The 26,494-nt window shown below is 45.0% G+C and overlaps 1 protein-coding gene across 1 annotated transcript in view; it reads left to right on the forward strand.

The window, feature by feature from the left end:
- The first annotated feature begins 244 nt into the window (after positions 1-244).
- Positions 245-26,494, forward strand: part of RAB12 (RAB12, member RAS oncogene family) — a 50,168-nt gene continuing 23,918 nt past the window's right edge. The window contains exons 1-2 of the mRNA XM_040432605.1: positions 245-771; positions 13,950-14,010. Of these exons, the coding sequence (XP_040288539.1) occupies positions 522-771; positions 13,950-14,010 (311 nt within the window). The 5' untranslated portion in view covers positions 245-521. The remainder of the gene's footprint in view (positions 772-13,949; positions 14,011-26,494) is intronic.

Consider the following 26,494-nt stretch of genomic DNA (forward strand, 5'->3'; position numbering starts at 1 on the left):
CAGTGAGGGATTTATCAAACCTGGTGCAAAGGAAAACTGGCCTAGTTACCCATAGCAACCAATCAGCTTCCTCCTTCCATTTTTCAACGCTACCTTGAAAAATGAAAGCATCTATCTGATTGGCTGCTATGTGGGGCTGATAAATCTCCCCCAGTGTCCTAGCAGGGTGTCCGGCCTGACACACTGGAGCACTCTCCGCAGCCATGGAGCACTCTCATGCTGTGTAACGTCCCATCCTGACGTGGTCGTGGCACACGGTGGCCCCGGTACAAGCCCAGCCTGGCCCCGCACTCCTCCCATGCCCATGTGATAGCAGCGGCTGGAGTCTTCCACATCCATAGAGGGAGCTTACTGTCTGGCAGACGGCTATGTACTTCCCCATCCCGTCTCCTCTCCTAGACATTTCCGTCAGTGGAGTAGGATTCCTGCAGTGACCGCCGCTAGGACACCGCGGCCTTCTCCTATCCCCGGGCGGGCCCCGACGTGGCGTCGCACTGTGTACAGACGGTTCGGATGTGTTAATGGATTCGAGGCCCGGATACCACAGGGGACTGGGGGGCGGCGGACACAGCAATGACATCTCTTACGGGGGCTCGGCCTCCAGCTCCCCGGCGCTGACCGGAGCCCAGGGCCGCCGGAGGAAGCAGCCTCACCGGCCGGCGGACTTTAAGCTGCAGGTCATTATTATCGGCTCCCGGGGAGTGGGGAAGACCAGCCTGATGGAGAGGTTCACGGACGACACCTTCTGTGAGGCCTGCAAGTCCACCGTGGGTAAGTCTCTGTACATGCTGGGACTTGTAGTACCACACGGTCAGAATGCTGGCGGCTGTAGTATGCGGACAGTCAAGTACAGCAGCACAGTCACTATGTGTGTATACAGTGTGTCCTGTATGTGTATACAGTGTATCCTGTGTGTATACAGTGTGTCCTATGTGTGTGTACAGTGTGTCCTATGTGTGTGTACAGTGTGTCCTATGTGTGTGTACAGTGTGTCCTATGTGTGTGTACAGTGTGTCCTATGTGTGTGTACAGTGTGTCCTATGTGTGTGTACAGTGTGTCCTATGTGTGTGTACAGTGTGTCCTATGTGTGTGTACAGTGTGTCCTATGTGTGTGTACAGTGTGTCCTATGTGTGTATACTGTGTGTCCTATGTGTGTATACAGTGTATCCTATGTGTGTGTATACAGTGTGTCCTATGTGTGTATACAGTGTATCCTGTGTGTATACAGTGTGTCCTATGTGTGTATACAGTGTATCCTGTGTGTGTGTATACAGTGTGTCCTATGTGTGTGTATACAGTGTGTCCTATGTGTGTATACTGTGTGTCCTATGTGTGTATACAGTGTGTCCTATGTGTGTATACAGTGTATCCTGTGTGTATACAGTGTGTCCTATGTGTGTATACAGTGTATCCTGTGTGTGTGTGTATACAGTGTGTCCTATGTGTGTGTACAGTGTGTCCTGTGTGTATACAGTGTATCCTGTGTGTATACAGTGTGTCCTATGTGTGTGTACAGTGTGTCCTATGTGTGTATACTGTGTGTCCTATGTGTGTATACTGTGTGTCCTATGTGTGTATACAGTGTATCCTGTGTGTATACAGTGTGTCCTATGTGTGTGTACAGTGTGTCCTATGTGTGTATACTGTGTGTCCTATGTGTGTATACAGTGTATCCTGTGTGTATACAGTGTGTCCTATGTGTGTGTATACAGTGTGTCCTATGTGTGTGTACAGTGTGTCCTGTGTGTATACAGTGTATCCTGTGTGTATACAGTGTATCCTGTGTGTATACAGTGTGTCCTATGTGTGTGTACAGTGTGTCCTATGTGTGTATACTGTGTGTCCTATGTGTGTATACAGTGTATCCTGTGTGTATACAGTGTGTCCTATGTGTGTGTATACAGTGTGTCCTATGTGTGTGTACAGTGTGTCCTGTGTGTATACAGTGTATCCTGTGTGTATACAGTGTGTCCTATGTGTGTGTCCTATGTGTGTATACTGTGTGTCCTATGTGTGTATACAGTGTATCCTGTGTGTATACAGTGTGTCCTATGTGTGTGTATACAGTGTGTCCTATGTGTGTATACAGTGTATCCTGTGTGTGTGTATACAGTGTGTCCTATGTGTGTGTACAGTGTGTCCTGTGTGTATACAGTGTATCCTGTGTGTGTATACAGTGTGTCCTGTGTGTGTATACAGTGTATCCTGTGTGTGTATACAGTGTATCCTGTGTGTGTATACAGTGTATCCTGTGTGTGTATACTGTGTGTCCTATGTGTGTATACAGTGTATCCTGTGTGTGTGTATACAGTGTGTCCTGTGTGTGTATACAGTGTGTCCTGTGTGTGTATCCTGTGTGTGTATACAGTGTGTCCTATGTGTGTATACAGTGTATCCTATGTGTGTATACAGTGTATCCTATGTGTGTATACAGTGTATCCTATGTGTGTATACAGTGTATCCTATGTGTGTGTATACAGTGTGTCCTATGTGTGTGTATACAGTGTGTCCTGTGTGTGTATACAGTGTGTCCTATGTGTGTGTATACAGTGTATTCTGTGTGTGTATACAGTGTATCCTGTGTGTGTATACAGTGTATCCTATGTGTGTATACAGTGTATCCTATGTGTGTATACAGTGTATCCTATGTGTGTATACAGTGTATCCTATGTGTGTATACAGTGTATCCTATGTGTGTATACAGTGTATCCTATGTGTGTGTATACAGTGTGTCCTATGTGTGTGTATACAGTGTATCCTGTGTGTGTATACAGTGTGTCCTATGTGTGTGTATACAGTGTATCCTGTGTGTGTATACAGTGTGTCCTATGTGTGTGTATACAGTGTATCCTGTGTGTGTATACAGTGTATCCTGTGTGTGTATACAGTGTATCCTGTGTGTGTATACAGTGTATCCTGTGTGTGTATACAGTGTATCCTGTGTGTGTGTATACAGTGTGTCCTATGTGTGTATACAGTGTGTCCTATGTGTGTATACAGTGTGTCCTATGTGTGTATACAGTGTGTCCTATGTGTGTATACAGTGTATCCTGTGTGTGTGTGTATACAGTGTGTGTGTGTACAGTGTGTCCTGTGTGTGTATACTGTGTGTCCTATGTGTGTATACAGTGTGTCCTATGTGTGTATACAGTGTATCCTGTGTGTGTGTATACAGTGTATCCTGTGTGTGTATACAGTGTATCCTGTGTGTGTATACAGTGTATCCTGTGTGTGTATACAGTGTATCCTGTGTGTGTGTATACAGTGTATCCTGTGTGTGTGTATACAGTGTATCCTGTGTGTGTGTATACAGTGTATCCTGTGTGTGTGTATACAGTGTATCCTGTGTGTGTGTGTGTATACAGTGTATCCTGTGTGTGTGTGTATACAGTGTATCCTGTGTGTGTGTGTATACAGTGTATCCTATGTGTGTGTGTCCTATGTGTGTATCCTATGTGTGTGTATACAGTGAATCCTGTGTGTGTGTATATACAGTGTATCCTGTGTGTGTGTGTATACAGTGTATCCTGTGTGTGTGTGTATACAGTGTATCCTATGTGTGTGTGTATACAGTGTATCCTATGTGTGTGTGTCCTATGTGTGTATCCTATGTGTGTGTCTACAGTGAATCCTGTGTGTGTGTATACAGTGTATCCTATGTGTGTGTGTCCTATGTGTGTATCCTATGTGTGTGTATACAGTGTATCCTGTGTGTGTGTATACAGTGTATCCTGTGTGTGTGTATACAGTGTATCCTGTGTGTGTGTATACAGTGTATCCTGTGTGTGTGTGTGTATACAGTGTATCCTGTGTGTGTGTGTATACAGTGTATCCTATGTGTGTGTGTATACAGTGTATCCTATGTGTGTGTGTCCTATGTGTGTATCCTATATGTGTGTATACAGTGTGTCCTATGTGTGTGTATACAGTGTGTCCTATGTGTGTGTATACAGTGTGTCCTATATGTGCACTATGTGTAAGTGTGTATATACTATGTATGTGTCTACCACGTATTCTGTCTGTACACCACTTGTCCTGTGTGTCCCATGTATTCTGTCTGTACACGTGTCCTGTGTGTCCCATGTATTCTGTCTGTACACCACGTGTCCTGTGTGTCCCATGTATTCTGTCTGTACACCACTTGTCCTGTGTGTCCCATGTATTCTGTCTGTACACCACGTGTCCTGTGTGTCCCATGTATTCTGTCTGTACACCACTTGTCCTGTGTGTCCCATGTATTCTGTCTGTACACCACTTGTCCTGTGTGTCCCATGTATTCTGTCTGTACACCACGTGTCCTGTGTGTCCCATGTATTCTGTCTGTACACCACTTGTCCTGTGTGTCCCATGTATTCTGTCTGTACACCACTTGTCCTGTGTGTCCCATGTATTCTGTCTGTACACCACTTGTCCTGTGTGTGTACTTAGTGAGAACAGGACTTGTGTAGTGTTCGGTCATGTAGGGCTGAGTTCACATCTCAGCTTGTATTTCCATTTTTCAGCTGCGTTAAAGTAAAAGAAAAAGTAAATAAGTGGTGTCAGATCTATCAGTGATGCCTTGTGGACCCCTCTGACTATAACGGGGTCCTGGGGTTTCCGTCACGGGGTCACTGGCTTTTTTGATAGAACCTGTGATGAAGCCTCCAGTGTAGATGTGAACCCCAGAGGCTCACGTCCATGGCAGCTGATGGCAATGTAGTTCTCCATGCTTCACTGCTTCTCCTGTCCACGTGACTGCCACCTATGTTATAGTCAGAGACGTCCTTCACGTGACTGCCACCTATGTGATAGAGACGTCCTTCACGTGACTGCCACCTATGTGATAGTCAGAGACGTCCTTCATGTGACTGCCACCTATGTGATAGAGACGTCCTTCACGTGACTGCCACCTATGTGATAGTCAGAGACGTCCTTCATGTGACTGCCACCTATGTGATAGTCAGAGACGTCCTTTACGTGACTACTCCATCACCTATGGAAACAATGTAGTCAATGTGAACAGAGCCTTCTAAACGTTGTATTTAAAGGAGTTTTCTGACAGTTTGATATTCCCGGCCTGACTCCGGGCAGAGGCTGCAGCGCTGCGCACAGCTTACCAACGCCGTACGTTTTATAGCGGCTGTGCTTGGTGCTGCAGCCCGGACCATTCACGTGTATCTATGGGACTGAGCCGTGCTTAGGCCTTGTGACCGATAAATATGACGGCTCACCGGAGCACCGCAACAGCTGATCTGCAGTGGGGCCACCCTCAGATATTTATGACCTATCCTAAGAATAGGTGTGTTGGACGCCTGGAAAACCCCTTTAAGCCATTTCTAAAGCTGGTCACACTAGATGTGGCGGCCAAAACCAACTCTTCCCTAACAGCCGCCTTCAGAGGAGGGTCGAGATCCCTGATCCTTTTGTTATAAACCTCCAGTCTTCATACTGAGCAGAGATGAATGCGTATGGGGTTGGATGATGACCATCTAATGTGTGGTCAGCCGAAGTCCTCGTGCAGACTGGTGTGTTTACGTATCTATATGACCGAGGTAACACTGGACCCCCGGTTCTGCTGAACCTGACTTACACTTCAGTCCAGAATACAGATAGTAAAGCGTACAAGACGCCAGTCTGAATGAGGTTTTTGGCAGATAACTTGTCCCCGACGTCGGCCTGTTTACCAGCCGGGGTTCCTGGACCCCTCAATGGCAGCTGTCTCCTTCTTCGGGGACATTCCTCTGCATGTTTACCCCGTACTCTTCACCGTGCCGGTGTCAGGTGTCAGTGCTGTGACTGCCTCTTCTATGGACGCTCATGTATTGCTCCTCAAATATCAGTTCCACCATGTCGGCCAGTGATGGTTTATTACCTGGAAGAGGTTACGTATATAAAACATATGGAAGGCTTCCTGGTTTACCTTTTATCGTGGAAGCCACAATACAATACCGGATCCTTAAAACTGGACTCCAGTGGAACGCAGCGTTCACCATCAACCTATAGTGGGGTCTGTAGGTCCCAACGCAGTGTCCATCATTCTGGCAGGAAAAATAACCCAAACCTGTGAGTTTCTAATCACATTAGGGGGTGAGCACATTTTCTGTAATTCGTTGTTCCAGTTCTGTCGTTAGATTTGATTCAGTCTGAATAAATTTGACCTGCATCGAAAATGCCCCAGTTGCCCTGAAAAGTCGTGTATGACACTGGGGTCTCCTAGGACTGTATGCAGCCCCTTACGCCAGGACAGCATTAGTAATGTCAGTGTGACCGTGACATATGGGTAAACGGATGGTCCCGGGTGATGGCAAACAGCCTGATAATAACACTGCACTGCTGGATTTTTTTATGCTTTTTGGAGGCTTATTGGCTTATTTTTTGCAGGACAAGTTGTACTTTCTAATGCCTCCATTTAATATTGCATATGGTTTAGTGGGAAGCTGGAAAAAAAAACTCCAAATGTGGTGGAATTGGAAAAAAAATGCAATTCCACCACAGTTTTATGTTTTTTTTTGTTTTGTTTTGACCTGTTACCGTCATTCTCTGCGTCCATACGATTACAGCGATCCCACACTTGTATAGTTTTTCTTGTGTTTTAATACTGAAAAAATAATAATAAAAACTTAAAATTTTGATCTCCGCTCGGGGGAGGTGTTCCTGCCCGGCAAGCGCGCTCTTTCAGGTTTTTGGCCTTCCAGATGCCATGGTCACATTTGATCCTGCCATTTTTGAGGGCTAAAAAAAGGCATGAAAACCCGCCTAACTTGATAATTCTCCCCAAAGTAAAATAATAAAAAATATTTAATACAGTACAAGCTCCCCAAAACTCCAACTCAAAATTCAAAGTAAAGCCGCAGGTCTGCAAGGGGAAGAGACTTACCTGCTTTCCAGCACCGTCTCCTTGCACTCTTTCCTGCAGGCCTGAGACGTTGTAGGGTACTTATCGGCGCTGCAGATCCACCGCGTGGCGTGGGTCAAGTTTGCATAGAGTTCAAGCGAATAGGTAATGGTGGTCGCGCTGCCCAATACATAGAAGTCCGTCAGGTCAGAGGTATATCGGATTTCCAAGCTTTTCACAATGCAATCAATATCTGGTTTGACATCGCCTCAGCCAATCACAGGCCGCGGTGGTGTCCGGCTCACCTTGTCATACCTGTGATTGGCTGTGGTGATTTCACATCGATGGAGCCCAGCAGAGAAGGAGCTGGCGCCAGGAAGCAGGTAAGTCATCTTCCCTTTGCAGATCTGGCACAACCCCTTTAAGGCTAAAATGAGTTATGTCTCTAAAAGGGTTAAGAATTGAGTTTTGTGCTGACGAGATTTAGTTCAGACCTAAATTCGCAATCTACAATAAAAAAGTGACATTTTCTGGAAGGTTTTCCAATTTTAATGTGATTATTGAGGGGTTAAAGGCAGGTTTATAACTTGTAATGCTGTGTGTGCACTCGGCCTAATGGATACATTCAAGGTCAGGGACTATTTTTACAGTGAGCTGTAGTTGTGCTGTAGGAGGGCATTAGACAGGGCTTGTGCGGGACGTCAGCTGGCATGGGCGCTCTGAGAGACATGATTGCCAGTCACAGTATATATATATCCCTGGGTACCTGCATATTAATACACTCAGCTGTGATTGTGTAATGGAAGGTGCGATTCACAGATGGTGATGAAGAGTGAGGATGTGCATCACCTCATCTATAAGGTGTGATAACCTGGTGGGCGATAAATGCTCACTAGCGGTCTTCACTGCGCTGTAATACAAAATATACCGACAGCCCGTGTCCTGTCCATTTATCTGTCCATGGGAATGTCTGCTGGAGACCAGACCTGTCCCTCAGCAGCTGTTCACGGCCTTGTGACTGAGGGAGGGGGGCGGCATACTACATGTCACTGAGGATATAGTGTGACAGTGCCCCCTCCACATGACGCTGTGTTTCTTTTTGGCAGAGAGATGAATGGATGTACACACAGGAGCAGTTGTCCACCCACAGTACTTGCCGAACCTCTTATCTGCCCGGTCTGGGGTAGGACAAATCCCATCACCCCCTTCATTTCACTCTACTGTAGCCTCTGTTGTATTGCTGTGATGAAGAGGGCGTTGAGTCAGTGGCAGCCCCTTGTAGACATGTGACTGCCTGACATGGGGAGAGAAGTACAGCACTTCTGGACCCACGTGACCGATGAGGAAAGCAGAGAAGTGCCTTTTTAATAAGTGCTCCAGATAACCCCTTTAAGGCTTTGTTCACACTGGAGTCGCGGTTTCCAGTTGATGGCAGATTGGTTTTGTAACAGATCCTAATAAACTCTGACTCAGATTGGGACTATAGCATTTTATACAGCAGCAATCAGGAACCTTCTACAACTCCCAGAATCCTTCCTTCAGGAGTGAAGCCATCTAATGGCCATTAAATACTGCTACAAGGGTCTTTCAGGAGCCTGTTGCTGAGTGCATGGAGCCACATCTACAGGTGCCACGCTGAGAGAGCACACTGTGCACCATGTATTACATATAGAACATGTGCACCTAGAGTACACTGTACTTACCTTCTTCTACAGCAGCAGCATGTTATATACAGATGTTCCTGTGTTACCTCTCATGGACACCTGAGGGTCTATTAAGGCTCAGCCATTTTCAGAGCCAAGGAGTTGGTACCTGCTTACTGAGCATCCTTCCAAGTTCTGCTTTCTTTTTGCCATATTTCTTTTTCTTTCAGTTTTGGGTAAACCAGTCATCCTAGGAACCCAGTTTGGATTCAGTAAAACCATGGGTGGTTTGGGAAATTCAGTCTTAATACAAATATCCAAAACTGTTCTTAGCGTTTCCATGCCAGGCCGAAATCAGCTATAATAAGTGTGTGACAACGCGTAGCCCCTATTAGGCGGGGCTGCCACATTACCGATGAGTGCTCATCTGCATGACTGTTTTCAAGTTAACTGCAGCTGAAAGCAAGCTGTGAAATTGTGCAACCAGCACAACCACTTCTAGCTTCCGTCTATTAGAAAACCGTGCCCGTCTACAACAGCGCGCCTGCAATTTTTTAAGCTAGGCTGTAGTTCTGTAAAGGAAATGTACCTAGACATGCAGCCATCTGCAAGTGGAGCATGTATGACAGTCATTAGTTTTATTACAGAGGAGACGCTTAATGTTTTTTTTCCCCTACGCCTATGACGGCACCCTTGAGAGACCGCCTCAATCCAGAACAGGAAACGGGAACTTTCGTGGAGAGCTCTTGAGGGGCTCTGCCCCTGTAGCACCAGTTCCTGTTTCCTGTCCTATGGATAGGACCTAGAGTGGAGAGCTAAAGATTAGGCTGCAGGACCCCCGCATGTGTTTCAGGTTAAGGGGTTACCTGGTTCAGCGTAAGACTCCACTAGGAGCCGCCTGCTAAGTCTGGGGCCATCATTCTGGGTCTTGGACTGTTACAGTATTTTGGGAGGTCCGGGGCCTAGTCTTTCTTCCTCCTGGCCTCTAGTAGCTTACAGAGGCGGGGGGAGGGCTGAGCTTTTCTGAGCACGCACCATGCATGAACCGGAAGTTGCGTGACGCATGGACGGTTACTGTCCTGTGGGGGGAAGACTATCTCTTTTTTTTCTCGGGCTTAGGGAAAAAAATCTCGGCAAGCCCCTGGATAAATGGTATCATAAAAGACGGTTTTCATCTAGAGTTTATCTCTCCCCACTAGGGCTGCAGTAAACTATTATTTTAGTAATCTAGTATTCTATCGATTTTATTTTTTTACGATTAATAGAGTAATCTAATAAGAAAAACCTTCTTAAAATAACTTATTCCTTTTATAAAAACTATATTTTTATTTCTTACAGTGGTATAGCACATAACTGCACCCACATAAGGCTTCTTTCACAGCTGCAATATACATTCTGTCAAAAGAACAGCCAGAATGTACCATATCGGGTATAGCTGGATTATCTGCCGTCTGCGGCAGCGATTGACTGTAACGAGGTCTGGCCTTGTTACAGCATTCTAGCTGGGTTTTGGCCGGATGACAAAAAAAAACAAAAAACGCTTTGGACGATACCCAGCATGTATGCCGGAACATGGCCAGAGGACCTTGGACCACATTATAGTCAATGAAAGCATATAGCTGGTTGTATCCGGCTATACCCAATACGGTATTACTCCAGCAGGCTGTTCTTCTCCAAGAATGTGAATCTAAGTGCCATCAGCAGCCCCTCCATGCCATCCATTGCCTGCCCGATTGCCATGTCTCCCACTCCCCCAGTGCCATCAGATCAGCCCCTCCATGCCATGTTCCCTTCTCCCCCAGTGCCATCAGCCCCTCCATGCCATCCATTGCCAGCCCAATTGCCATGTCTCCCACTCCCCCAGTGCCATCAAGCGCCCCTCCATGCCATGTCCCCCACTCCCCCAGTGCCATCAGCCCATCCATTGCCAGCCCAATTGCCATGTCTCCCACTCCCCCAGTGCCATCAAGCGCCCCCCATGCCATGTCCCCCAGTGCCATCAGCCCATCCATTGCCAGCCCAATTGCCATGTTTCCCACTCCCCCAGTACCATCAGATCAGACACTGCCTCCATGCTATGTCCCCCACTCCGGACCCCCAGTGCCTCAATGCCATCCACCATGTCCCCCACTCTCCAGTGCCATCAGATCAGCCCCTCCATGCCATGTCCCACACTCCCCCAGTACCATCAGCCCCTCCATGCCGATCCATTGCCAGCCCAATTGCCATGTCTACCACTCCACCAGTGCCATCAGATCAGCCCCTCCATGCCATGTGTCCCACCCAGCGCCATCAGCCTTTCTATGCCATCCATGTCCCGTGCCGTCCCCCACTCCCCCAGCGCCATCAGCCCCTCCATGCCATTGCCATGATCATCCTTGTCACCCAGCGCCGTCAGCCCCTTCAAATCACAGGTGCCTCCTTCATCACAGGTGCCCCCTTGAAATGCCACTCTGCTTACCTTTCCTGGCACTCGCAGTGCGCTGATATGGAGTCCGCAGGAGACGGACCGCGTCTTTATCCCATGCATGCATTGGGAGGGACCTGACGTCACACATGGCGTCAGCCAGCGTGCTAACGATGTGTGCACGCAAGGCCCTGGCCAGTGTATCGTGGTGCCGAGTCGGGAGGCCATGGAGTGGTGAGTTAGAGGCTTCACTTCACTCGCGCTCTGTGGTCATGTGATTTAAACGAATCTGCATCAAGGATTTTTTTTGCCTCGATTACATCAATAAATCGTTTCAGCCCTATCCCCCACCGGAAAGGCTAAAAGTTAAGAATTTCGCTCAAAACTCAGCGAAAAACTTAGCACTAAAATAAGTTCCCGTTGCAGACTCAGAGAAAGGGAGGGGGTTTTATTTGTCCCTTTTTCTCGTACCCAAGCCAGACTGTTCTTTCAGAATGATTATAAACTTGAGAGACTTAAATCAGTACCTCAAATACAAAAAGTTCAGAATGGAATCCGTACAGTCTGCAATAAAATTTATTTTCAAAGACTGTGTAATGGCTACCATAGACATAAAGGATGCCTACTATCACATCCCAATTCATGTTGATTTTCAAACATACCTCAGAGTAGCGGTGTTCATCATTTACAATACAGAGCACTTCCATTTGGAATATCCCAGAACCCAAGGCTTTTTACAAAATTAATGGCAGAGGTTATGGCCCACATAAGGGAAACTTACTTACTTGGAAAATCTTCAGGTGGTGGCAGAATATATAGATCTTCTAACCTCTCGTCTTCTAGAAGTGGTAAACATTCTAGTAAATCTCGGATGGCAAATAAACTGGGAAAAGTCAAACTTGACCCCCTCCCAAGAATGTGTTTTTTCTAGGGATGATCCTAGATTCTGTGAATCTGCGGTGCATCCTCCCTCAGCACAAGATAACCCGGTTAAGAAAAGACATGCAAGTTCTGATAGCCTCAAAGGATCGAACTATCAGGCAAGGGATGGCAGTACTAGGCAGAATGAATTACACAATACCAGCTGTAGGTTAGTCCCTGTTTCGCTCCAGGACACTTCAGTGGCAGATCCTAAAAGAATGGCAGGGGTCATTATCCCCACTGGATGCCCCTCTTCCTCTCACCCCACAGGTGATACAGTCCTTAACCTTGTGGCTAGAGCCTTCAAATCTGACTCGGGGCTTCCCATGGGTTCTTCAGGAACAAGTAACCATAACCACAGATGCCAGTCCGACCGGGTGGGGGACATTTTGGCAGTGGGGGGTTCTGCAGGGGGTATGGAGTCCAACAGAAAGCCAGGATTCCTAAAATGTGCGGGAATTAAGGGCGGTTCTGCTAGCCTTAAGAGCTTTCCAAATTACAGGGAATAGGAGTAAAAATATTCTCGTACAACGCTACAGTGGTATCCTACCTAAACAGACAAGGAGGGACAAGATCAGAACGTCTTATGTCTAACCAGAGAAATTTTATCACTAATCATTCCTTATATTCCTTTTATTAGGGTAGTGCATCTAAAACTAATAGAAAACAAGGTACAGATTACCTAAGCAGAAACCATTTGTATCAGGGAGAATGATGTTTGAATCAGGAGGTCTTCAATCAGATAGTTCAGCTTTGGGGTCGTCCTTAGGTAGACCTTTTCGCAACCAAGCAAAACAAACAATGCAGTCTCTTCTTTTCCCTAAATCCAAGAGACTTTCCGTTAGGGATAGACGCTTTCTCCCTTCCTTGGCCGGATCAGCTTCTGTATTCCTTTCCTCCTATAAGACTTCTCCAGAGGGTATTGCAGAAGCTAGGGCAGGAACAGACGAGGCTTGTTCTAATTGCACCTTTCTGGCCAAGAAGAACCTGGTTCACTTGGCTGAGGAAACTGTCTGTCAGATTCTTCTGGACAGGCAGGATCTGTTGTTTCAGGGGCCTGTCTTTCATCCGGAGGTAAAGAACCTTCATCTGACAGCCTGGTATTTGAAGGGGAAATCTTAGAGCGTAGGTGCCTATCCAAAGAGGTTATTTCCACCCTTTTATATTGTTGTAAGGAAGTAACCTCCACCATTTACCTTTAGAGTCTGGTTCACTAGGCCCCCGGTTGATCCTTCCTCCTATGCCTACGGTTCTGGATTTTCTTCAAGAAGGTCTTAATAAAAAAACCTTAGACTTAGCACCCTTAAAGCGAACCTGTCACCTCTACTATGCTACCCTCACTGAGCGTTTCTAAATGTTCATTGTGTTACCCTAAACATATAAATTACACTTTTACTTTCCTTTACAGACGAATTCAATAAGTATTATGCATTTTTGTACTTCCTGCCTTTTATGCAAATTAACATAAGTCATATCTTACTTGTGTGACCAGAGAAGAGTCATATTTTCAAGCTCTGACTCATCTCAGGTTAATTTGCATATGTATCAAATCGTTTTTTTTTACACAATAAAAGCACACAGAGCTATGGGGACTGGGTTTTGTGGACGTGCTAGCGGCCATCTAGCAGCCCATGTCCTCAGCTCTATAGCTAAAATCCAGGTGACAGGTTCCCTTTAAAGTACAGGTCTCTGCTCTGAGAGCCTTTTTTGAATTCCTCATTGCCAATCATCCTTGGATTAGGAGATTCTTTAAAGCAGTCAGTAGAATTAAGCCTGTAATCGTGGGATCTGAATCTAGTTTTGTTTAGGATGATGGAGCCTCCTTTTGAACCGCTATACGATTTATCTATTAAAACATTATCTTTTAAAACTGCTTTTTTGGTGGCCAACATCTCAGCTAGGAGAGTGGGTGAGATTTCTGCCCTTTCAACCTCTCCTCTCTATACTAACATCCTGGAGGACAGAGTGCTCATTAAACCGGACCCATCTTTTTTTTGCCCAAAGTGGTCTCTCTTTTTCATAGGTCCCAAGATATTGTTTTCCCATCTTTGTTTCAAAGGAAAGGAGGCTCTCCTTAAGAGCTCTCCACGAAAGTTCCTGTCCTGGATGGAGGCGGTCTCTCCTGAATTATTATTTTTAATCATTTTTCTTTTTTTTTTCAGGTGTTGACTTCAAAATCAAAACTGTAGAGTTAAGAGGAAAGAAAATTAGGTTACAAATTTGGTGAGTACACAATATATTTGTGGTAAAAGCTCTCTGCCTACCTACATGTATAAGTGGAGAGATGATATTTAACAATGTTTTATGTTACCAATATGATTTAAAATACGCATGTTGTGTTCAGTATGTGATCAGTGGGTGTCCAACACCCGGAACCCCAGCCGATCAGCTGTCTGAGAAGGTATCAGTGCTCCTGGGAGTACTGCTGCCTCTTGGTCTCATGGTCAGCCTCAGAGGTACATGCACACGAACGTTGTTTGTTTCTGTGTCCGTTCCGTTTTTTTTGCGGATAGGATGCGAACCCATTCATTTCAATGGGTCCGCAAACAATGCGGACAACACAGTGTGCTGTCAGCATCAGTATGTCTGTTCCGTAGCCCCTCAAAAAAAATAGAACATGTCCTATTCTTGTCCGTTTTAGGCATTGTTACAATGGATATGCAAAAAAAAAACGGATGTCATCCGTTTTTTTGGGGGGGGACCGCAAAACACATACGGTCGTGTGCATGTAGCCTTAATCTCGGAAAACCGCCGGCGTCTTCTCTTCCGGGTGTATGCGATGACGTCATCGACGCAGGCGCATTGAGGATGGAGCGGTCGAGCAGAGCGGCCGCCTCTCAGTGCGCCTGCGCCGATTGAAGCCAGGTACGGCGCAGGCGCGACATTTCAAATTCTAACAGCGCCAGCAGAGAAGGATTACCTTCCCTGGCCCTGTCAATCAGCATGCCGAGGGGGCGTCATTACCATCGGAGGATGCGGCTGCTACCAGCAAGTAGCCGCCCTACTTGCTCGTAGCAAGGTAATTAGCATATTTTAAAAATCGTTTTTTACCAAAATCTACTGAACCAAAATTATTAATTTGATTATGTATCATGAGATCGCACTATAGGGATTATTATTAAAGAAAAAAAAAAAAAAAACGGTTTAATGGGGTGACAGAAACCCTTTAAGGAAGCAGTCAGGGGGGTAAACGCCTTAGCGTGTCATGTTGTCATCCAACCACATGGTGGCAGTATTTCTGTTACAAACTGACACAGGACAAAACTAAGGCATATATAGTTGAAACCAGAAGTTTACATACACTATATAAAAAGACACATATGCATGTTTTTCTCAATATCTGACATCAATCAGAATAAACCTTTCTTGTTTTTGGTCAATTAGGATTACCATAATTATTATTATTTTCCAAATGCCAGAATAATGAGAGAGAATGTTTTAAGGCATTTTTATTACTTTCTGCAAAGTCAAAAGTTGTGTCACTTTATGTGGTGATAACTGTCACCGGGATTTTGTGTATAGAGCTGAGGACATGGGTTGCTAGATGGCCGCTAGCACATCCGCAATATCCAGCCCCCCATAGCTCTGTGTGCTTTTATTGTGTAAAAAAAACCTATTTGACACATATGCAAATCAACCTGAGATGAGTCCTGTCCCTGACTCATCTCAGGGACAGGACTCATCTCAGGTTAATTTGCATATGTGTCAAATAGGTTTTTTTACACAATAAAAGCACACAGAGCTATGGGGACTGCTTTTAAAACAGGTAGTGATACCTCCTAAAATGGTTATTACTTTACATTTCCCATATGCTTACTTCATGTTTGGATCATTTTGTAAATGACATTTTCTTTTTTTGGGACGTTAGAAGGCTTAGAAGTTTAGAAGCAAATTTTACAATTTTTCAGAAAATTTTCAAAACCCACTTTTTAACCACCTCCGGACCGCCTAACGCAGGATCGCGTTCCGGAGGTGGCAGCCCTGCGCAGAGTCACGCATATATGCGTCATCTCGCGATGGCCGAGATTTCCTGTGAACGCGCGCACACAGGCGCGCGCGCGCTCACAGGAACGGAAGGTAAGAGAGTTGATCACCAGCCTGCCAGCGGCGATCGTTCGCTGGCAGGCTGGAGATGTGTTTTTTTTAACCCCTAACAGGTATATTAGACGCTGTTTTGATAACAGCGTCTAATATACCTGCTACCTGCTCCTCTGGTGGTCCCCTTTGTTTGGATCGACCACCAGAGGACACAGGTAGCTCAGTAATAAGTAGCACCAAACACCACTACACTACACTACACCCCCCTGTCACTTATTAACCCCTTATTAACCCCTGATCACCCCTGATCACCCCATATAGACTCCCTGATCACCCCCCTGTCATTGATTACCCCCCTGTCATTGATCACCCCCCTGTAAAGCTCCATTCAGATGTCCGCATGATTTTTACGGATCCACTGATAGATGGATCGGATCCGCAAAACGCATCCGGACGTCTGAATGAAGCCTTACAGGGGCGTGATGAATGACTGTGGTGATCACCCCATATAGACTCCCTGATCACCCCCCTGTCATTGATTACCCCCCTGTCATTGATTACCCCCCTGTAAAGCTCCATTCAGACGTCCGCATGATTTTTACGGATCCACTGATAGATGGATCGGATCCGCAAAACGCATCCGGACGTCTGAATGAAGCCTTACAGGGGCATGATCAATGACTGTGGTGATCACCCCATATAGACTCCCTGATCACCCCCCTGTAAAGCTCCATTCAGATGTCCGCATGATTTTTACGGATGCACTGATAGATGGATCCGATCCGCAAAACGCATCCGGGACGTCTGAATGAAGCCTTACAGGGGCGTGATCAATGACTGTGGTGATCACCCCATATAGACTCCCTGATCACCCCCCTGTAAAGCTCCATTCAGATGTCCGCATGATTTTTACGGATGCACTGATAGATGGATCGGATCCGCAAAACGCATCCGGACGTCTGAATGAAGCCTTACAGGGGCGTGATCAATGACTGTGGTGATCAACCCATATAGACTCCCTGATCACCCCCCTGTCATTGATTACCCCCCTGTCATTGATTACCCCCCTGTAAAGCTCCATTCAGATGTCCGCATGATTTGTACGGATGCACTGATAGATGGATCCGATCCGCAAAACGCATACGGACGTCTGAATGAAGCCTTACAGGGGCGTGATGAATGACTGTGGTTATCACCCCATATAGACTCCCTGATCACCCCCCTGTCATTGATTACCCCCCTGTCATTGATTACCCCCCTGTAAAGCTCCATTCAGACGTCCGCATGATTTTTACGGATCCACTGATAGATGGATCGGATCCGCAAAACGCATCCGGACGTCTGAATGAAGCCTTACAGGGGCATGATCAATGACTGTGGTGATCACCCCATATAGACTCCCTGATCACCCCCCTGTAAAGCTCCATTCAGATGTCCGCATGATTTTTACGGATGCACTGATAGATGGATCGGATCCGCAAAACGCATCCGGACGTCTGAATGAAGCCTTACAGGGGCGTGATCAATGACTGTGGTGATCAACCCATATAGACTCCCTGATCACCCCCCTGTCATTGATTACCCCCCTGTCATTGATTACCCCCCTGTAAAGCTCCATTCAGATGTCCGCATGATTTTTACGGATGCACTGATAGATGGATCGGATCCGCAAAACGCATACGGACGTCTGAATGAAGCCTTACAGGGGCATGATCAATGACTGTGGTGATCACCGCATGTAGACTCCCTGATCACCCCCCTGTCATTGATTACCCCCCTGTCATTGATTACCCCCCTGTAAAGCTCCATTCAGACGTCCGCATGATTTTTACGGATCCACTGATAGATGGATCGGATCCGCAAAACGCATACGGACGTCTGAATGAAGCCTTACAGGGGCGTGATCAATGACTGTGGTGATCACCCCATATAGACTCCCTGATCACCCCCCTGTAAAGCTCCATTCAGATGTCCGCATGATTTTTACGGATGCACTGATAGATGGATCGGATCCGCAAAACGCATCCGGACGTCTGAATGAAGCCTTACAGGGGCGTGATCAATGACTGTGGTGATCAACCCATATAGACTCCCTGATCACCCCCCTGTCATTGATTACCCCCCTGTCATTGATTACCCCCCTGTAAAGCTCCATTCAGATGTCCGCATGATTTGTACGGATGCACTGATAGATGGATCCGATCCGCAAAACGCATACGGACGTCTGAATGAAGCCTTACAGGGGCGTGATGAATGACTGTGGTTATCACCCCATATAGACTCCCTGATCACCCCCCTGTCATTGATTACCCCCCTGTCATTGATTACCCCCCTGTAAAGCTCCATTCAGACGTCCGCATGATTTTTACGGATCCACTGATAGATGGATCGGATCCGCAAAACGCATCCGGACGTCTGAATGAAGCCTTACAGGGGCATGATCAATGACTGTGGTGATCACCCCATATAGACTCCCTGATCACCCCCCTGTAAAGCTCCATTCAGATGTCCGCATGATTTTTACGGATGCACTGATAGATGGATCGGATCCGCAAAACGCATCCGGACGTCTGAATGAAGCCTTACAGGGGCGTGATCAATGACTGTGGTGATCAACCCATATAGACTCCCTGATCACCCCCCTGTCATTGATTACCCCCCTGTCATTGATTACCCCCCTGTAAAGCTCCATTCAGATGTCCGCATGATTTTTACGGATGCACTGATAGATGGATCGGATCCGCAAAACGCATACGGACGTCTGAATGAAGCCTTACAGGGGCATGATCAATGACTGTGGTGATCACCGCATGTAGACTCCCTGATCACCCCCCTGTCATTGATTACCCCCCTGTCATTGATTACCCCCCTGTAAAGCTCCATTCAGACGTCCGCATGATTTTTACGGATCCACTGATAGATGGATCGGATCCGCAAAACGCATACGGACGTCTGAATGAAGCCTTACACGGGCGTGATCAATGACTGTGGTTATCACCCCATATAGACTCCCTGATCACCCCCCTGTCATTGATCACACCCCTGTCATTGATCACACCCCTGTCATTGATCACACCCCTGTCATTGATCACCCCCCCTGTCATTGATCACCCCTCTGTAAGGCTCCATTCAGACATTTTTTTGGCCCAAGTTAGCGGAATTTTTTTATTTTTTTCTTACAAAGTCTCATATTCCACTAACTTGTGTCAAAAAATAAAATCTCACATGAACTCACCATACCCCTCACGGAAACCAAATGCGTAAAATTTTTTAGACATTTATATTCCAGACTTCTTCTCACGCTTTAGGGCCCCTAGAATGCCAGGGCAGTATAAATACCCCACATGTGACCCCATTTCGGAAAGAAGACACCCCCAGGTATTCCGTGAGGGGCATATTGAGTCCATGAAAGATTGAAATTTTTGTCCCAAGTTAGCGGAACGGGAGACTTTGTGAGAAAAAAATTAAAAATATCAATTTCCGCTAACTTGTGCCAAAAAAAAAAAATTTCTATGAACTCGCCATGCCCCTCATTGAATACCTTGGGGTGTCTTCTTTCCAAAATGGGGTCACATGTGGGGTATTTATACTGCCCTGGCATTCTAGGGGCCCCAAAGCGTGAGAAGAAGTCTGGTATCCAAATGTCTAAAAATGCCCTCCTAAAAGGAATTTGGGCACCTTTGCGCATCTAGGCTGCAAAAAAGTGTCACACATCTGGTATCGCCGTACTCAGGAGAAGGTGGGGAATGTGTTTTGGGGTGTCATTTTACATATACCCATGCTGGGTGAGAGAAATATCTTGGTCAAATGCCAACTTTGTATAAAAAAATGGGAAAAGTTGTCTTTTGCCAAGATATTTCTCTCACCCAGCAAGGGTATATGTAAAATGACACCCCAAAACACATTCCCCACCTTCTCCTGAGTACGGCAATACCAGATGTGTGACACTTTTTTGCAGCCTAGGTGGGCAAAGGGGCCCATATTCCAAAGAGTACCTTTAGGATTTCACAGGTCATTTACCTACTTACCACACATTAGGGCCCCTGGAAAATGCCAGGGCAGTATAACTACCCCACAAGTGACCCCATTTTGGAAAGAAGACACCCCAAGGTATTCCGTGAGGGGCATGGCAAGTTCCTAGAATTTTTTTATTTTTTGTCACAAGTTAGTGGAAAATGATGATTTTTTTTTTTTTTTTTTTTTTCATACAAAGTCTCATATTCCACTAACTTGTGACAAAAAATAAAAATTTTCATGAACTCACTATGCCCATCAGCGAATACCTTGGGGTCTCTTCTTTCCAAAATGGGGTCACTTGTGGGGTAGTTATACTGCCCTGGCATTCTAGGGGCCCAAATGTGTGGTAAGGAGTTTGAAATCAAATTCTGTAAAAAATGACGAGTGAAATCCGAAAGGTGCTCTTTGGAATATGGGCCCCTTTGCCCACCTAGGCTGCAAAAAAGTGTCACACATCTGGTATCTCCGTACTCAGGAGAAGGTGGGGAATGTGTTTTGGGGTGTCATTTTATATATACCCATGCTGGGTGAGAGAAATATCTTGGCAAAAGACAACTTTTCCCATTTTTTTATACAAAGTTGGCATTTGACCAAGATATTTATCTCACCCAGCATGGGTATATGTAAAAAGACACCCCAAAACACATTCCTCAACTTCTCCTGAGTACGGGGATACCAGATGTGTGACACTTTTTTGCAGCCTAGGTGGGCAAAGGGGCCCATATTCCAAAGAGTACCTTTAGGATTTCACAGGTCATTTACCTACTTACCACACATTAGGGCCCCTGGAAAATGCCAGGGCAGTATAACTACCCCACAAGTGACCCCATTTTGGAAAGAAGACACCCCAAGGTATTCCGTGAGGGGCATGGCAAGTTCCTAGAATTTTTTATTTTTTGTCACAAGTTAGTGGAAAATGATGATTTTTTTTTTTTTTTTTTTTTTCATACAAAGTCTCATATTCCACTAACTTGTGACAAAAAATAAAAATTTTCATGAACTCACTATGCCCATCAGCGAATACCTTGGGGTCTCTTCTTTCCAAAATGGGGTCACTTGTGGGGTAGTTATACTGCCCTGGCATTCTAGGGGCCCAAATGTGTGGTAAGGAGTTTGAAATCAAATTCTGTAAAAAATGACGAGTGAAATCCGAAAGGTGCTCTTTGGAATATGGGCCCCTTTGCCCACCTAGGCTGCAAAAAAGTGTCACACATCTGGTATCTCCGTAATCGGGAGAAGTTGGGGAATGTGTTTTGGGGTGTCATTTTACATATACCCATGCTGGGTGAGAGAAATATCTTGGCAAAAGACAACTTTTCCCATTTTTTTATACAAAGTTGGCATTTGACCAAGATATTTATCTCACCCAGCATGGGTATATGTAAAAAGACACCCCAAAACACATTCCTCAACTTCTCCTGAGTACGGGGATACCAGATGTGTGACACTTTTTTGCAGCCTAGGTGGGCAAAGGGGCCCACATTCCAAAGAGCACCTTTCGGATTTCACTCGTCATTTTTTACAGAATTTGATTTCAAACTCCTTACCACACATTTGGGCCCCTAGAATGCCAGGGCAGTATAACTACCCCACAAGTGACCCCATTTTGGAAAGAAGAGACCCCAAGGTATTCGCTGATGGGCATAGTGAGTTCATGGAAGTTTTTATTTTTTGTCACAAGTTAGTGGAATATGAGACTTTGTATGAAAAAAAAAAAAAAAAAAAAAAATCATCATTTTCCACTAACTTGTGACAAAAAATAAAAAATTCTAGGAACTCGCCATGCCCCTCACGGAATACCTTTGGGTCTCTTCTTTCCAAAATGGGGTCACTTGTGGGGTAGTTATACTGCCCTGGCATTCTAGGGGCCCGAATGTGTGGTAAGGAGTTTGAAATCAAATTCTGAAAAAAATGACCTGTCAAATCCGAAAGGTGCTCTTTGGAATGTGGGCCCCTTTGCCCACCTAGGCTGCAAAAAAGTGTCACACATCTGGTATCTCCGTACTCAGGAGAAGGTGGGGAATGTGTTTTGGGGTGTCATTTTTTATATACCCATGCTGGGTGAGATAAATATCTTGGTCAAATGCCAACTTTGTATAAAAAAATGGGAAAAGTTGTCTTTTGCCAAGATATTTCTCTCACCCAGCAAGGGTATATGTAAAATGACACCCCAAAACACATTCCCCACCTTCTCCTGAGTACGGAGATACCAGATGTGTGACACTTTTTTGCAGCCTAGGTGGGCAAAGGGGCCCATATTCCAAAGAGCACCTTTCGGATTTCACAGGTCATTTTTTTCAGAATTTGATTTCAAACTCCTTACCACACATTTGGGCCCCTAGAATGCCAGGGCAGTATAACTACCCCACAAGTGACCCCATTTTGGAAAGAAGAGACCCAAAGGTATTTCGTGATGGGCATAGTGAGTTCATAGAAGTTTTTATTTTTTGTCACAAGTTAGTGGAATATGAGACTTTGTAAGAAAAAAAAAAAAAAAAAAAAAATCATCATTTTCCGCTAACTTGTGACAAAAAATAAAAACTTCTATGAACTCACTATGCCCATCAGCGAATACCTTAGGGTGTGTACTTTCCGAAATGGGGTCATTTGTGGGGTGTTTGTACTGTCTGGCCATTGTAGAACCTCAGGAAACATGACAGGTGCTCAGAAAGTCAGAGCTGCTTCAAAAAGCGGAAATTCACATTTTTGTACCATAGTTTGTAAACGCTATAACTTTTACCCAAACCATTTTTTTTTTACCCAAACATTTTTTTTTTATCAAAGACATGTAGAACTATAAATTTAGAGCAAAATTTCTATATGGATCTCGTTTTTTTTGCAAAATTTTACAACTGAAAGTGAAAAATGTCATTTTTTTGCAAAAAAATCGTTAAATTTCGATTAATAACAAAAAAAGTAAAAATGTCAGCAGCAATGAAATACCACCAAATGAAAGCTCTATTAGTGAGAAGAAAAGGAGGTAAAATTCATTTGGGTGGTAAGTTGCATGACCGAGCAATAAACGGTGAAAGTAGGGTAGGTCAGAAGTGTAAAAAGTGGCCTGGTCTTTCAGGGTGTTTAAGCACTGGGGGCTGAGGTGGTTAAGGACCAGTTCAGGTCTGAAGTCACTTTGTGAGGCTTCTATAATAGAAACCACCCATAAATTGCCCCATTTTAGAAACTACACCCCTCGAGGTATTCAAAACTGATTTTACAAACTTTCTTAACCCTTTAGGTGTTCCACAAGAATAAAGGAGAATGTAGATGAAATTTCTGAATTTCACTTTTTTGGCAGATTTTAAATTTTTTCCAGTAACAAAGCAAGGGATAGCAGCCAAACAAAACTCAATATTTATTGCCCTGATTCTGTAGTTTACAGAAACACCCCATATGTGGTTGTAAACTCAGAGCGCCGAAGGAAAGGAACGCCATATGATTTGTGGAGGGCAGATTTTACTGGGATAATTTTAAGTTGCCATTTCACATTTGAAGACCCCCTGATGCACCCCCAGAGTAGAAACTCCAAAAAAAGACCCAATTTTGGAAACTACGGGATAAGGTGGCAGTTTTGTTGGTACTATTTTAGGGTACATATGATTTTTGGTTGCTCTATATTACACTTTTTGTGAGGCAAGGTAACAAAAAATTGCTGTTTTGCCACAGTTTTTATTTTTTGTTATTTACAATGTTCATCTGACAGGTTAGATCATGTGGTATTTTTATAGAGCAGGGTGTTACCCATGCGACTGCCAAATATGACAACTTTTTTTGTTGTTTTTCAATTTTACATAATAAAGCATTTTTGAAAAAAAAAATTTTTTAGGGTCGCCATATTCTGAAAGCCATTTTTTTTTTTTTTTTGGGGGGGACTGTCTTATGTAAGGGCTTATTTTTTTCGGTATGAGATGACTGTTTCATTTTTACTATTTTGGGGCGTATATGACTTTGATCGCTTGGTATTACACTTTTTGTGATGTAAGGTGACAAAAAATTGCTTTTTTGACACTTTATTTTTATTTTTATGTTCACCTGAGGGGTTAGTTCATGTGATATTTTTATAGAGCAGGTTCTTACGGACGCAGCGATGCCTAAGGCCTCTTTCACACGACCGTATGACTTTTTCAGTGTTTTGCGGCCCGTTTTTCACGGATCCGTTGTTCCGTTTTTTGTTTCCGTTCCGTTTTTCCATATGGCATATACAGTATACAGTAATTACATAGAAAAAATTAGTCTGGCATAAAATTTTAAATAGATGGTTCCGCAAAAACGGAACGGATACGGAAGACATACGGATGCATTTCCGTATATGTTCCGTATTTTTGGCGGACCCATTGACTTGAATGGAGCCACAGAACATGATTTGCTGGCAATAATAGGACATGTTCTATCTTTCAACGGAACGGAAATACGGAAACAGAATACATACGGAGTACATTCCGTTTGTTTTTTTTTGCTGAACCATTGAAATGAATGGTTCTATATACGGAACGCAAAAAACGGTCGTGTGAAAGAGACCTTATATGTATGCTTTTTTTTTATTTACAGTATTTTTTGGCTTACAAGATGCACCTAGGTTTTAGAGGACAATAAGAAAAAATATATTTTTTATTAGACCTCAGGTCAGACCAGCAATCAGACCCCCAATGTTAATAAGACCCCAACAATACCTCAGATCAGACCCTCAATCAGACCTTAGATAAGAGCCCCATGCCTCATATCAGCCCCCAGCAGTCCCCTTTGCCTCATATCAGCCCCCAGCAGTCCCCTTTGCCTCATATCAGCCCCCAGCAGTCCCCTTTGCCTCATATCAGCCCCCAGCAGTCCCCTTTGCCTCATATCAGCCCCCAGCAGTCCCCTTTGCCTCATATCAGCCCCCAGCAGTCCCCTTTGCCTCATATCAGCCCCCAGCAGTCCCCTTTGCCTCATATCAGCCCCCAGCAGTCCCCTTTGCCTCATATCAGCCCCCAGCAGTCCCCTTTGCCTCATATCAGCCCCCAGCAGTCCCCTTTGCCTCATATCAGCCCCCAGCAGTCCCCTTTGCCTCATATCAGCCCCCAGCAGTCCCCTTTGCCTCATATCAGCCCCCAGCAGTCCCCTTTGCCTCATATCAGCCCCCAGCAGTCCCCTTTGCCTCATATCAGCCCCCAGCAGTCCCCTTTGCCTCATATCAGCCCCCAGCAGCCCCCATTGCTTCTCATATTAGCGCCCAGCAGCCGCCATTACATCATATCGGCACCCCATAGCCCCCATTGCCCCTGATCATCCCCCAGCATCTCCATAGTGCCCCAGATCAGCCCCCAGCATCTCCATAATAGCCCTTAATCAGCCCCCAGCATCTCCAGATTGCCTCATGTTTTATAAAAAAAAATACAGTATTTAAGTGTTTCACAATAACAGCATTTTTTAAACAAAATGTTTTAGCGTTTCCATATTTAGAGAGGCATATTTTTTTTTAATTTTTTGGGCGATTGTCTTAGGTAGAGTATCATTTTTGCGGGATGAAATAACTGTTTGATTGGCACCATTTTGGGGTGCATATGACTTTTTAATCGCTTTTTTGACTTTTTTTTTTTTTATGGTGTTCATCATGAGGTATTTTTATAGAGCAGGTTGTTACGGACGCGGCGATACCTAATATGTATACTTTTTTTATTTGTTTTTACATTTAGCACAATAAAAGCATTTTTGAAACAAAAAAAAATCATGTATTAGTGTCTCCATAGTCTGAGAGCCATAGTTTTTTTTTTGTTGTTGTTTTTTGGGTGATTGTCTTAGGTAGGAGCTAATTTTTTGCGGGATGAGGTGACGGTTAGATTGGTACTATTTTGGGGGCATACGCCTTTTTGATCGCTTGGTGTTGCACTTTTAGTGATGTCAGGTGACAAAAAAATTTTTTTTTTTTTTTTAGTACAGTTTTTTTTTTTTTACGGTGTTCACCTGAGGCAGGGATAGCCAAACTGCACCTCTCCAGCTGTTGTAAAACTACAAATCCCATCATGCCCTGCTGTAGGCTGATAGCTGTAGGCATACTGGGATTTGTAGTTATACAACAGCTGGAAAGCCGCAGTTTGCCCATCCCTGACCAGAGGGGTTAGGTCATGTGATATTTTCATAGAGCCGGTCGAAACGGACGCGGTGATACCTAATTTGTGTACTTTTCTTTTTTTCCCTATTTAAAAAAAAAAAAAAGTGTTTCACTTAATTTTAAAACTTAAAAAAAAAATGGGAAAACTTTTTATTTTTTTCCCTTTTTTTTTTAAACTTTTTTTTTGTCCCACTCTGGGACTTCAACTTTTGGGGGTCTGATCCCCTTTACAATGCATCACAATACTTCTGTATTGTGATGCATTGGCTTTAAGTGTATTACACAGTGTAAAACACTTCAGCCAGCTTGCCTGTGAGATCCAGGGGGCTGGATCTCACAGGCTGTCACGGAAGGCAGCCACGATGCCATCGGTTTGTCACAGCAGTGTGTGGACCTGATGGCCACCCCGAACCCGGCACGATCCCGCACGTGCCGCGGTCAGCGCTGACCGCGGCAGTGCGAGGGTTAATGTGTTGGCATCGTTGTATTCACCGATGCCGACACATACAGCAGGGGTCCGGCTATCAGTGACTGCCGGACCCCTGCCGCTGATCGGGCGGGCGCAGC

Source organism: Bufo bufo, chromosome 5 (genome assembly GCF_905171765.1).
Source record: "Bufo bufo chromosome 5, aBufBuf1.1, whole genome shotgun sequence".
Classification (NCBI taxonomy): Eukaryota; Metazoa; Chordata; class Amphibia; order Anura; family Bufonidae; genus Bufo; species Bufo bufo.